Source organism: Lates calcarifer, linkage group LG19 (genome assembly GCF_001640805.2).
Source record: "Lates calcarifer isolate ASB-BC8 linkage group LG19, TLL_Latcal_v3, whole genome shotgun sequence".
NCBI classification, from domain to species: Eukaryota; Metazoa; Chordata; class Actinopteri; family Centropomidae; genus Lates; species Lates calcarifer.
Window position 1 is genome coordinate 15,028,178 of NC_066851.1, and position 14,286 is coordinate 15,042,463.

At 39.0% G+C, this 14,286-nt stretch overlaps 1 protein-coding gene and 1 pseudogene across 1 annotated transcript; both read left to right on the plus strand.

Moving 5' to 3' along the window:
- Nucleotides 1–1,595: 1,595 nt before the first annotated feature.
- Nucleotides 1,596–5,911, plus strand: LOC108874840 (B2 bradykinin receptor-like; annotated as a pseudogene).
- Nucleotides 5,912–9,250: 3,339 nt separating this feature from the next.
- On the plus strand, nucleotides 9,251–13,691 carry LOC108874852 (B2 bradykinin receptor). Its single transcript, XM_018663394.2, has 2 exons — nucleotides 9,251–9,352; nucleotides 10,780–13,691. Exons 1-2 carry the CDS (start codon nucleotides 9,330–9,332, stop codon nucleotides 11,798–11,800), a joined length of 1,044 nt encoding a protein of 347 aa, XP_018518910.1. The 5' UTR covers nucleotides 9,251–9,329; the 3' UTR covers nucleotides 11,801–13,691.
- Nucleotides 13,692–14,286: the final 595 nt, after the last annotated feature.

The following is a 14,286-nucleotide window of genomic DNA, read 5'->3' on the forward strand; positions in this document are numbered from 1 at the left end:
TGTTCGGACACCATGTTTATTTACATTTAACCAAACTCACTATCTTTCACCAACCTCATTTTTAATGCAGTGGATCAGACATCCTGTTGTTCATACCACTTCTGGTGCAACTTTAAAGGATATGGGTCTCAAATGTCTCTATCTGACATTCTAACATTAATGCCCTAACTACTGTTTAACTGAAACTGCTGTCAGCATTGACACAATAATAACACTGCTACATAATTAAACAGCTCTCTGAGTGTGTTTTATATTGCAGAAATAATGGGTAAAAGATAACAGAAGTAATATACAAAAGAGATGGGAACAAGCATGAAATATGACACTTTAATAGTGGCATATTTCATGACTGACCTCTGTGGCTATATGTGTCTGACTGTTTTTCTGTACTGTTACATAGTGTTATTCTTACTGACTGATATATTAATGCTGAAATCCTTCCTTCTGTCTGACATTGTAATTCATACACTTCATTCATTCATACTTTGTTGTTTTGTACAGTTTATTTATTATTCAAAGCCACAGTAACCTGAGGAGCAGTAACTCTCACAGTCATGCTGGTCAGATTATCTAAACTACTTTATTTGGAAGTAAAAACCATAAAGCTTGATTTATACCTCTGTGTTAAATTGACGCAAAGCTACAGCGTAAAATATTACATAGCCATGGACCCACTACAGTAACCTATGTTGTACCAGGACACGCACCTCCCCAAAGATGCAACTGCACATTGCAATACCAACAATACATAATGCTCTCAGGCTAAAAGGACATTTTCTTTCATTCAACCCATTATTAGTATTATCATGGGTCACTGTTACACTTGTTTAATCAGGGTCACCTTTGTTTGTCTATAACATAAGCTCTCATGGTAATTGTTGAAATATGTTTGTATTACACTGTACTACAACTGCTGAAATACAATGTACATCCTAATTAAAATAAAAAATAAATAATTACAACTCCACCTATTTTACCAGAATATTTGACTGATTTAAAAATATAACTTAAAAATATAATATAAGTTTAAAATAAAAGATCTGAGTGGGCAGATGATAATTCTTTTTAATACTGAAACTGAAACTTCCAACAAGGCTTTATTTTGTAAACACTGATTTAATACACTGCTATCTTACCACCTCATACATGTTTGCCTCCGCCAACCAGTCCAGTTGCAGTTAATTAATGTGTGAATTCTTGTTATGGTTTTCTTCAGTCACAGTGATCTTGACCTACCAAAAACCAAAATTTAATCAGTTCATCCTTGAGTCCAGATGAACATTTCTGTCAAATTTGAAGAAATTCCCTTGATGTATTTACTGAGATATTGCAGTCAGGAGAATGGGATAAGCAGTGGGACAAACCAAAAACAATGCCTCTCCCCACAGCTGAATTCCTTCAAGAGTTTGTTGATGTAACTCCATCCCTGTTCCTTACATGGAAATATTTCCTGGGTATTTTCTACTGAACTGTTAATAGCAATTCCAACATTTCAGTATTCAGAGGAACTGATGGCTGATAAAATGTTTGCGTCAGGCTAAGCAGGAAATTTTAGATGTTCCTCCCCCAGCAACATTTTTTTGGGGGGATCCTAAGGTATTCCCAGGCCAGATGAGCTATGTAATCCCTCCAGCGAGCTCTTCGTCTACCTCTGGGTCTCCTCCAGTTGGATGTGCCTGAAAAACTTTAAAAGGAAATAATAGAACAACACTGACCTTAAACATGTATTGTTGAGATCTCTAAGACTAGAGCATTAAAATGTAGAAATGAACAATCAACAATGCTGCAAGATGAGGGGAAAAAAAACAAAAAAGGGAAGGAATGAAGAGGGAAGGAGGTGCAACAGAACACGTTAACTCATATTTCAAGGATTTTGTATGACATCACTTTGCCAGTTCACTTTCTCCTTTAAGAGAGCAAGTCAGAGACAGACGACTGCAGCAGAAGGGATTGGAAGAGTGTAGCTGAGTATCTTTACATTTTACATCCAGACTTCTTCAAGAGGAATGATGACTCCTCTGCCTACAAGGTATGCATGAACTTCTATTACTTTTCTATGTTTTACCATTATTCATTGTCGTTGAAATATGAAAGCGTTATCAGCAACTTAATGTTCTGTATTCTGAACAATGGGCTGTAATTTATAATATTGCTTGTGAATGACAATAAAACCAAGTTTCATAGAAATGGTCAAATCTACATGAACACACAGGTCATACAGGTTTTGAAACCAAGTATTTTTGTTTAATTATGCCAGCATCTAGACTGCAGCTCTATCACTGTATTTAGTGCTGAATGAGCTTAAGCCCCACTGTTTGGATAAACAGGTACTGGTGCGATCATTACTTAGAACAGTTGTACTGAACATACATGTGGGGAAAGGCTGTTGTGTTGTTACAGGCAGACAAGTAAACAACCTTTGCTGCACTTGCTAATATGTTTCTTTATCTTAAGTAATCAGTATGAGAAAGCTTTCAAAGTTATACACAAAGAGAAATTGCTAAAAGTTTGTCTTTGTTTTGCTAATATGGAAATATGTAATCAAATGAAGTTAAATTTATCATCATGAGAGCTGTACTTCAAACTATTGTGTACATAGCTGATTAAACTATGGATACACAAACTGACAAAAAAAATCATTCTTCTAAATTGCGTGTTTATCATTTATTTACAGAACAACATAAACAAAAATTCTAAATAAATGCAATAGTTTATTCATACAAAAGCAGAACTTGTTACAGTCTTTGTTGACATTACACAAAAGGCTCATGGTTCATGGTCGATGCCGTAACCCCTGAGGCCAGTGAACCATCTCAGTGAATGTTATAATTTATCACTCATTGTCAAAGAAGCAAGCAACCATTTATGTGTTATGTATGTTTAATAACATTTTGTCTTGTTTGCCTTCTTCCACAGCATCCCTACTACCTTCAGCCCTGTGGCTACACATGAAGACCAAAACAGCACAAATGGCAATAATTGTTCTTCTCTACAACTTGAGTCAATCGACACTGTGGTGCCAATCTATATCCTGGTCATCGCTGTTCTGGGAATCATCTTTAATGTGTTTGTCCTGATGGTATTCTGTCTCCACAAGAAGGCATGCACCGTGGCTGAGATCTACTTGAGCAACTTGGCTGCTGCTGACCTTATCCTGGTCTCCTGTTTGCCCTTCTGGGCTGTGTATGCAGTTAACAACTTCAACTGGCCTTTCGGTGGTGCCATGTGCAAACTGGTCAATATCTCTATCACTATGAATGTCTGCTGCAGCATCTACTTCCTGGTTCTGGTCAGCATAGATCGTTACATGGCACTGGTGCACCCGCTATCTCATGAAACACTGCGCAGGCCAAAGTTTGCCAAACTGAGTTGTCTGCTGGTGTGGGCTTTGGGCTTGCTCCTGAGTGTCCCCACACTCATCTACAGGGAAGTGGAAAATCTCCCTGACATCAATGCCACAGTATGCTATCTTCAATTACCCAAATACCACTGTAATGCTGCTGTGTGAGGGGATGCTGACCATGTTGAGCTTCATCATTCCCATTTCTATTATTTCCCTGTGCACTTTCAAGATTATTCAAGCTCTGAATAACCGGTTAATTGAGGGGTCAAATACTCAGAAAAAAGAGCAGAAAGCTACCACTCTGGTCCTGGCTGTCCTCATAGCATTCCTGAATCTGTTGGGTGCCATTTCACCTGGTGAAGATGATAGAGTGGCTTATGAGAGCTCAAGTCTTGGTAGGGTGCAGCCTTGATACCATTGTAGACATCTGCAAACAGATTTTTACTTACCTAGCCTTCTTCAACAGTGTTCTCAACCCCATCCTCTACGTTATTGTAGGGAAAAACTTCAGGAGAAAAGTTAAGGAACTCTTCAAGCAGTGGAGCCGTAAGAGAACAGCAACCCTCAGCCTCAACTCCACACGCACCTCCACACTCACATCTCTGTCAAGAAGTGTTAAAGCTGCAGATGTCTCAGGCATGTCTACAAGACTGTGATCCTTTAATATGTTAGGGTGTGTTTTTTTTTTTTCATTATTTGCTCCAGATGGACAATGATCCAGGGCTTTGGCTAAGAGGTTATAGATTGACGAAAGACTATAGCACTGATGTTTGCTGTCACATTACACTTCTTATTTTGCTGGGATCTGTTTCCAGTCTTAAACCTTCCTTGGCACACACATACATCTTCACATCTTCACACTTTCAAATTCACTTTGAGTCTGACCTTTCTCAAGATGTTTCATCTGGGCAGCACTTAAGGAGGACAGTTAGACAGAAGGAGGACTAGACATCAACACTAACGATGTGTCAACACTTTTTTGTGTCATTTTTAATGAGATGGATCAGTTGTTGACATTTCATACCACTTCTGGTTCAACTTCACAGGATATGGGTCTCAAATAACTGTATCTGCCCTAAGTGTTCTTTCATTGAAAATGCTTGCAGCATTAACACAATAATAACACTGCTACACAATTAAACAACTCTGCAGAGTGTGTTTTATATTGCAGAAGTGATGGGAAGAAGATCATGGAAGTAACATACCAAAGAGATGGAAACAGAGTGCACAGGAAGGTTTTACAGTCTTATCATGACACTGAAATGGTAGGATGTTCCATGACTGTCTGTGTACATTTCAGTGGCTATATGTGTGTGACTCTGTTTCTCTGTACTGTTACATGATGTTATTCTTACTGACTTGTGATATTTTAATGCTTAACACCTGAAAAACAAACCCTGCCATATTTTATATCTTATATCGTAATTGTTCTTCCATTTCTTCTGTCTGACATTGTAACTCATTGTTTGCATTTTCTTGTCATATTTCAACCTGCTAACATAAGAGAGCTACGGCCTACACACTGTGCGTATTTCCATGTTTGTACAGGTTATTTACTATTCAAAGTCACAGTAACCTGAGGAGGTGTGTCTCACACAGTCATGCCGGTATCTCTTTACTGTGTCTAAAACAACTTATATTGATCAGTTGTTGATATTTGCATAATTAGCTTAACGTAACACCTGGATTGGTGTAAATAAAAATTTAATACTAAGAGGCTTTTCATAACGAATAAAGGTAGAGTTCCTTCTAGTTCAGGACACAAGTCAAGTAATTAGTTTGGTCATATTATTTAAACTCCCTTATTTGGAAGTAAAAACCAAAAATGATGTAACTGTAAGCATACACAAGGATGGTAGATCTATCTGAGAGTGCTGTCATATCAGAAAATGGGCCCAGATTCAAGTAAACTTGATGTTTGTCTGCCAGCTCATGGTTCTGACCCAGTGCCCAGATTCAGTTTCACTGATGCTGTTGCTGAGTTCCCAGAGTTTAGCCACGAACTTCCTGAGAACAATATTTTATGGCTGATAGAGAGAATAGCCAATTAAATAACGGGAAAAAGAAAACTTTAAAGTCAAAGTGTGCCAGTATTGCACTTAAAAGTGTGTTTACATACTGTGAGTGTGAAAACTGTTGAATAATGCCTGGAAAGCTTGATAAAAGCTTGATTAAATTTTTCTCAAGCATTGTCATCCTGCATCCATTAAGCTCTCCATCATGAACTGACAATGTTATAGAGGTGCAGTGCTCAGTCAGTGGAAACCTCTTTTAATGCTCTCTGGCTCAGAGAAGATTTGATGGGGGGGGTCAGGTTCAGCCTTGTTTGTCCATAACATAGCCTCTCCTGGTGACTGTACTTATTGAAATGGAAATGTCTTTAAATGTCTGTATTACACTGTACTACCAGAGTTTGAGCATTACTTGTCTGTTTTCCCCTGTTTCTCTGGTGTTTTTCCCTTGCCTCTTTCTGAAACAAATTATGTTTATCAATTCATAAAATATTTGTATAATTAACTTAATATAATATCTGGACTGGCATAAATAAAGTTTAATCTTTTGTCAGTATTGCAATGTTTGGAAGAGGCTTTTTCCAGTAATAACATTGCATTTACCAAATGAGTCATTGTCAGACAGAGGTGAACTGGTGTGATGTAAGCAGTAATGAATGTGTTGTAAAGGACTGTTATGGTCAAGAGGGAACTGAGCCAGAAGGCAAAGCTTTTGATTTCAGTCAATCTATGTTTCAACCCTCACCTATGGTCATGAGCTTTAGGTAGTGCCTGAAAGATGAGATCACGGATACAAGCAGCAGAAATTAGTTTTTTTCCGTAGGGTGGTGGGGTTCAGCCTTAGAGATAAGGTGAGGATCTCAGACATCTGGAGGGAGCTGAGAGTAGAGCCACTGGTCCTTCAAGTCGAAGAGAGTCAGTTTAGGTGGTTTAGGCATCTGATCAGGATGAGCCTGGGCATCTTCCTTTAGAGGTTTTTCTGGCACGTCCAACCAGGAGGAGACCCAGAGGTACACCGAGAACTTGCTGGGTGGGGATTACATACACTATCTGGGCTGGGAATGCCTTAGGATCCCAGAGGAGGAACTACAATGTGTTGCTGGGGAGGAGGTCTGGAATACTCTGCCTGCTGCCACTGCGACCCGACCCGAATAAGCTGAAGAAAATGGATTAATGATGTAAAGGAAAGGCAAACATGAAGCAGGGAAATAGCCTAAATGCAGGAGACAATGCAAAGAAAATGCAATTATGATGCAGGGGGGAAATTGCCATTATGATAGAGAAGATGAGAGGACAGAAATAATCATAAGAGTCTTGACATATGTAGGAGGAGTAGGCAGAGGACCAGTGGCCCAGTTGTTGCAGAGAGGCTGAGGATATTCCGTGCAGTGCAGCTGAGGTGGCAGCACCTCCTCTAAATGAATGACCTGAATACTCCTGTTAAGGTTTGAGGTGAATACATTTTACCATATATTTAAGAGGGCAACAGAGGAGTCGATGCAGGCAATGATTACAGAATAAACACCCTTAGCCGTTGAATGTCTATTAAGTAAACTATGGTGATTTGGCTGAACAATAAATCAGAATGAGATATCTCTAGCAGGACTGTATGAATTTGATGAAGAAGTGAATTCACCAGTTCTTAGAAGCCCATAGAGCTGTAATAAAAACAGACAGATGAGAAGTGAATCGACATAGGGTGAAAACAGTCCCTCTCTAATAACAAGGAAAAAGAGAAGCTGGAAAGGAAAAAAGTGATCAAAACATTTAACACAAAATTGAATCCCAGAGAGCAAGCCACAAATGCACTGAGGCTTGAAATGGCAAACATTGATACAATAACAGAAGAAAGCACATATAGTATAAATTGGTCAGGTTTCGGAGGAATGCTAATTGAAACACAAAAAATTGCAAAAGTGACTCAGAAGCAAGGAGCTAATGGATCAAAAATTAATGATCAATCCTTTCTTCCCTGAGTATTTCCCAGTAGTGATGCCTAATGGACTAGTGCAGGCCGTTTATAATCTCCACTAAGTTTTTTTCACAGAACTGTGAGACAGTGGAGTTTTTTTGAGGTGTTTATTGGAATGGAAGGATGTGTTTTAAATATTCTTTGAGCCTCATCAGTTTTGTGTCACAGGGGTGAGCTAATCGAGTGGGAATAAATCAGCGGAGGAATACTGATCTGGGATGAGCTTCCTTGCAAGCACTAACTGCAAAAATTGTTGCACATGGGCATGTTGTTAAACACACATCAGGTATCAAACAGCATGAGGAAGAGGGAGGTTTTGAAAGTTCAGAGAAGCTGGATGAGGTACTGGTGGCAGAAAAGCCAGCTGAGGGCAAACGGGGCAGTGTGGCCTTAATTGTCACAGGTCAAGCAAGAGACTGCTTGGGAACCCCGACCAGCATGATGAGAATTTCTGTGTTCAGAATTGACCAATTCGACTGATATTTGACTGAGAAATGTAGAGTGCTGCCATGCTGAAAAAAGCTTTGTGATGTTGGTAAAACATGTTCCTTCTGTATCTAAGATTGAGATCATCAATCAGTGCCAGATAGGCACTGTTCTTCTACTGGGGTGAAAAGAACATGTCTCTGTACAGGCCTCAAGGGGGCTGGGAGAAAGCGGGGCTGAGATGTAGAGCTGGGGCTACAGAAGCTGAAGCTGAGGCATTTTTGAGCATGTGCAGATGTCAGATGAGAGCTTGAACTGATCACACCAGAGACTGCAAGACACTGGGTGCCAGTATAGAGCTAGCCAGTTCTAGAGCTGGAATGGCTGGAGTCGTTGGAGTGGGAGTGGTATTCTGTGTGGAAGAAACTGAAGATCTGGTAGAATTTGACTGCCATTTTTAAGTTGAGGAGCAGCAGATTTTCTGGTGCGTTTAAGGCTGCACTTGGTCGCCTAGTGCTTGCTGATGGCGGGATCTGTTGGGTCTCTCTCTGTAAATGTTGTAAGATAAAGAGTATGGTCTAGACCTGCTCTATATGTACAGTGCCTCAAGGTAACTTCTGTTGTGAACTGGTGCTATATAAATAAAACTGACTTGACTTGACTTAATCGGACATGTTTTCAGAATTAGAATCAGGCGAGGGGAGGGGATGCAGCAGAGTAAGATGATGAAGGCAAATGCCATGCAAAAGGTAAAGCAGAGACAAGACATCACAGTGCTGAAATGACAGCAGAAAGAGAATATTTTAAAACCTTGACAGCTTACAAGTGATTGGCTCAAGGCAAGGGTGTCAGGTTATGACTGGATGGAAACAGAATGAGCAGGTGGGGCTTAGAGATAGTGGGAAAACTGTTTGTGACTCTGATGGCATGCAGTTTTCCTGACTGGACTTTTGCTAAGCTTCATTTCTATTTTACTATTAGTAGCAAAAGGACTGATGGCTGATAAAATGCCACCATCATTTGTTTAGAAACTTCCACATCCTGATCAAGTGTATAATAAAACAACTATCCATGCATCCATTCATCCATCCATTTTCTTCAATTTATCTGGGAATGCTCCTTGGGGATCCAGAGGCATTCCTAGACCGGATAAGATATGTAATCCCTCAAGTGAGTTCCCAGTCTACCCCAGGGTCTCCTCCTAGTTGAATGTGCTCAGAAAACCTCCAAAAGAAGGAAGAAAACAACAGTCACCTTACACATGTTTTGCTGCAAATAAACATCTCTCAGATCAGAACATTTTTAAAAAATAATTATGTAGAAACAAACTATTAAAAGTCTACAAACAGCGACACAGGCAGTGCAAACAATGCTACAAGAAGAGGGAAAAAACAAAAGAGGGAAGGGATGAAGAGGGAAGGACGTGCAAAAGAATATGTTATCTGATATTTCCAAGGATTTTGTATGACATCACTTTGGCAGTTCACTTTTCAGAGAGCAAGTCAGAGACAGACAGACAACAGCAGCAGAGGACATTGGAAGGGTGTAGTTGGATATCTGGACTTCCTCAAGTAGAATGATGACTCCTCTGCCTACAAGGTATGCATGAGCTTCTATTACTTTTCTATGTTTTACCATTATTCATTGTAGTTGAAATATTAAAAAGGATAATCAACAACTTAATGTTCCATATTGTTCAACATCAACAATGGGCTGTGCTTTATAACATTGTCTGTGAATGGCGATAAAACCAAGTTTTATAAAACTGTACTCAGAAACTGAAATAAGCTCTTATTTCAGTTTTCCCAAACAGAAAATGGTTAAATCTATGTGGACACTGCAGTCTGCTCAGGTTATTTAGGTTTTGAGACCCAGTATTTTTGTTGTTTGATCATGCCAGTATCTAGCCTGCAGCTCTGTCACCATATGAGCACAGTACTTAATATGTGAGAACTATTGTACATAGCTGAATAAAACTATGGATACAATAACTGACAAAACTTTCATATTTATAAATTGCATGTTACCTAGTAAATGCAACAATAGTTAATTTATACAAAAGCAGAACTTGTTACAGTCTTTGTTGACGTTGCACTGAAGGTTCCCAGCCATATGGGAAACATTGTGGTTCACGGTCCATGCCATAACCCCTGAGGCCAGTGAAGCATCTGAGTGAATGTTATCATTTATCACTCATTGTCAAAGAAGCAAGCAACCATTCAAGTGCTGATATCATCAATATTTTTCTCAGTAATTATTTATGTCACAATGGTAGTCTCATCAGTGTCTCACATCTGCAACACTCTGCTCACTTGGTTTACTATCCTAGTCTTCATTATTTTATTAAGGACTGTGTATCCTTTCTTAACAGACTGACAACAGAATGATAAATCATTTCATGATCTACTTACAAATCAGCTTATTGCCTCAGATTTTTATTAATTTACATCAAATTAATTTAAAAAATGTTTCTTATTGTGTATCCCAGGTAATATCAATCTCTTATTTTTTGTGCTATGTTGCTCTGATCATTCTCTCAAAGTCAAATAATGCTATAAAACAGCCAAAGCTACATTGTGGGTATGCATGTCCTTTAACATAAAAAAGGAGGGTGAAGTCAAACCTTAACTTTTATTTGAGAAGCTATCACACATGACTCAAATTGAACCTAAATGTATTTATTCACAATAAACCTATCTAGGAACTGCATTTACCTGGAAAAATATTTTACAGTGTTTCTTGTTTCTCACTGTCAGTATTAAATAATTCACAGCATTGTTTCAGTTTTTAATATTACTTAGTATTTCACAGTAACCTGAGATGCTTGGAATTAAGGGTATCTCAGTATGTGTCATGAAGAAAATATGAAAAATTTGTCTCAAATCAGTAGATTGAATTTCATGACTATTTCACAAACTGTCGTTAGAGTGGGTCAGTATTTATTATAACAGGATGTTAAAGTACATTTTCAAACTAACCTTCAAAATGCCTCAGGTTAAGGTTGTCCTGTTTGCCTTCTTCTACAGCATCCCTACTACCTTCAGCCCTGTGGCCACACATGGAGACCAAAACAACACAAATATCGCTCATTGTCCTGAAGAAGACGTGGAATGGACCTTTATTGTGCTGCCTGTCTATAGCCTGGTCATCGCTGTGTTGGGAATCATCTTTAATGTGTTTGTCCTGATGGTATTCTGTCTCCACAAGAAGGCATGCACCGTGGCTGAGATCTACTTAAGCAACTTGGCTGCTGCTGACCTTGTCCTGGTCTCCTGTTTGCCTTTCTGGGCTGTGTATGCAGCCAAAAAATTCAACTGGCCTTTTGGTGGTTCCCTGTGTCGACTGGTCAATCTCTCAATCAGCATGAACGTCTACTGCAGCATCTACTTCCTGGTTCTGGTCAGCATAGATCGTTACATGGCACTGGTGCACCCGCTGTCTCATGAAAGACTGCGTAGGCCAAAGTCTGCCAAACTGGGTTGTCTGCTGGTGTGGGCTTTGGGCTTGCTCCTGAGTGTCCCCACACTCATCTACAGAGAAGTGAAATATTTCTCTGGCATCAACGCCACACTATGCTATCTTAATTACCCAAATACCACTGTAATGCTGCTGTGTGAGGGGATGCTGACCATGTTTATCATCGTCATCCCCATTCCTATCATCTCCTTCTGCACTTTCAAGGTTATTAAAGTGCTGAACAACCGGTTAATGAAGGCATCAAACACTAAGAAAAAAGAGCAGAAAGCCACCACTCTTGTCCTGGCTGTCCTCATAGCATTCCTGATCTGTTGGGTGCCACTACACCTGGTGAAGATAATAGAGTTGCTTATGAGAGCTGAACTCTTGGTAGGGTGTACCCTTGGTACCATTGTAGAAACTTGCAGACAGATCTTAACTTACTTAGCCTACTTCAACAGTGTTCTCAACCCCATCCTCTACGTTATTCTAGGAACTCTTTTCAGGAAAAGAGTTAAGGAACTCTTCAAGCAGTGGAGCTGGAAGAGAACAGTGACCCTCAGCCTCGCCTCCACACACACATCTTTATAGAAGTGTTAAAGCTGCAGATGTCTCAGGAATAGCTGTAAGATTGTGATCCTCTAATACATTAGGGTTTTTTTTTTCAATGATTTCTGTTCTGGTCTGACGTTTTTTTATGTTGGTGTAATCAGAATATATAAGTTCTATTTAGCGTTCAAATCGTAGTTCACAAAACAGTGAAGTCAAGGCAGTGGCATGTTTATTTGGTTTATTTATTTATTTGGTATTTTAGGTGCATGATATACCTACTGAGGGGTTGCACATTGTTATGGCCAGGTTTTAGCTCCCTCTTTCATTATTTGCTCCTGGTGGACCATGATCCAGGGCTTTAGCTAAGAGGAGGTGGAGGTTTGGTCTCCAGTGACACAAAGGCTAAAGCACTGGTGTATGCTGTCACATTATACTTCTTACTCTGCTCTTATCTGTTCTCAGTCTTAAACCCTCCTTCACACATTCACATATCATGTTTTGGATGGGAAGATCTGGTCTCACACTTTCAAATTCACTTTTATTCACTTTTATATCAGTGTGTCTGACCAGCACTTAAGGATGAAACTTAGACAGAAGGAGAACAAAACATTAACACTGGCGATGTGTTAACAGACCAGAGGAAATTAAGGGTGTGGTCATTTTAATGCAATGGATTTGATTTCTCTCTCTCTTGTGACATCCTGTTGACATGTTGTACCACTTCTGGTGAAATTTAACAGGACATGAGTCTTGAATCACAGAATTTGCCATTCTAACTCTTATGCCCCAACTACTGTTTAACTGAAAATGCTTCCAGTATTAACACAATAACAACACTGTCATAATTAAACAGCTCTGCCAGAGTGTGTTTTATATTGCAGAAGTGATGGGCAAAAGATAATGGAAGTGACATACAAAAAGAGATGGAAACAGAGTGTTTACAGTCCTAACATGATACTAATGTTAGGATGTTCCATGACTGACTTCTGTGGCTATATGTGTCTAACTCTTTTTCTATATGCTGTTACATGGTGTTATTCTTACTGACTTGTGATAGTTTAATGCTGAAAAACAAACCTGCCATATTGTATGTCTATGTAATATTTTATCCTTCTGTCTGACATTGTAATTCATGCATTTTCTTTTCCTTTGACTCTGAAAAGCTCATCTTAACCTGCTAACATGAGAGAATTACTACTACTATTACTACCTATACACTGTGTGCACATTTGCATGTTTGTACAATTTGTTGCTTTGTACAGTTTATTTACCATTCAAAGTTACAGTAACCTGAGGAGCAGTGACTCTCACAATGATGCTTGTATCTCTTTACAGTGTGAAAACACTTCATTATTCCTGAAACAACTTATGTTAATCAACTGTATAATTAACTTAATCTAACACCTGGAGTGACATAAATAAAGTTCAATCTGTTGTCAGTATTGCAAAGTTTAGAAGAGGCTTTTCACAATGAATAACGATAGAGTTAAGGACACAAGTCAGAAACAAGTCAGCAGTTTGGTCAGATTATCTAAACTACTTTATTTGGGATTAAAAGCTGTAAAGGTTCATGTATACTTCTGTGCTGCATTGGTACCATAGCTACGGCATAGGTATTGCATAGCTGTGGACATTGTAACCTGACATACACCTACCTAGAACTGCAACCACATGTTGTAGCAACACTGTTCATTATAATCAGATAGTACTTAGTCAGTAGAGAACTCAGGCTGAGAGGAGATTTTCATTAATTCAATCCATCATAGATCACTGTCACAATTTTGTTAAGTTATCAACAACCTTGTTTGTCTATAACATAACCTCTCCTGGTGACTGCACTTGTTGAAATACGTCTGTATTACAGTGTACAACTACTGCTGAGATACAATGTACACCAAAATCAAAATAAATAAATAAAGCTCCACCTTTTTCACAGAATATTTAACTGTTTTCACTGTTACTCACATTCAAAATCTCTTCTAAAAAAGGAGTTTAAAAATAAGAAAAGCACTGGCGATGAGTGTACCCCACCTTTCACCAAATGTAAGCTGAAATTGCAGCTGCATCAGTCTGCAGCTGATTAACTCCTAAAGATTTTGTTCACAAACAATTTGTACGCAATTCCATTACCTTTCCTTACATGGAAATACTGCCTGGGTATTTCTACTGAACTGCTGATAGCATCTTCCCATGTCACAGTATTTATAGTGGAACTGATGGCTTTTAAAATGCCACCAATATTTGTTTATACATTTCCACATCCAGGTCAAATGTATATAACAAAACAACCATCAATCCATCCATCAATTTTCTTACATTTATTTGGGTGTTAGGTGACAGTGGCAACAGGCTAAACAGGGTACTCCAGATGTCCCTTTACCCCAAGAACATTTTCCTAGGGGATCCCGAGGTGTTCCCAGGAAAGATGAGCCATGTAATGTGTACACACATATTTACAAATATATATACATCAACATAGGCTGTGTACACAGCACTACAAGAGGAGGGGAAAAACATGATGGAAG

Coding starts and splice junctions, on each gene's coding strand:
- LOC108874852 (XM_018663394.2), top strand. CDS start 9,330: ATGATGACTCCTCTGCCTACAAG. Junction 9,353..10,779: donor ATGACTCCTCTGCCTACAAG/GTATGCATGAGC, acceptor CTTCTTCTACAG/CATCCCTACTACCTTCAGCC.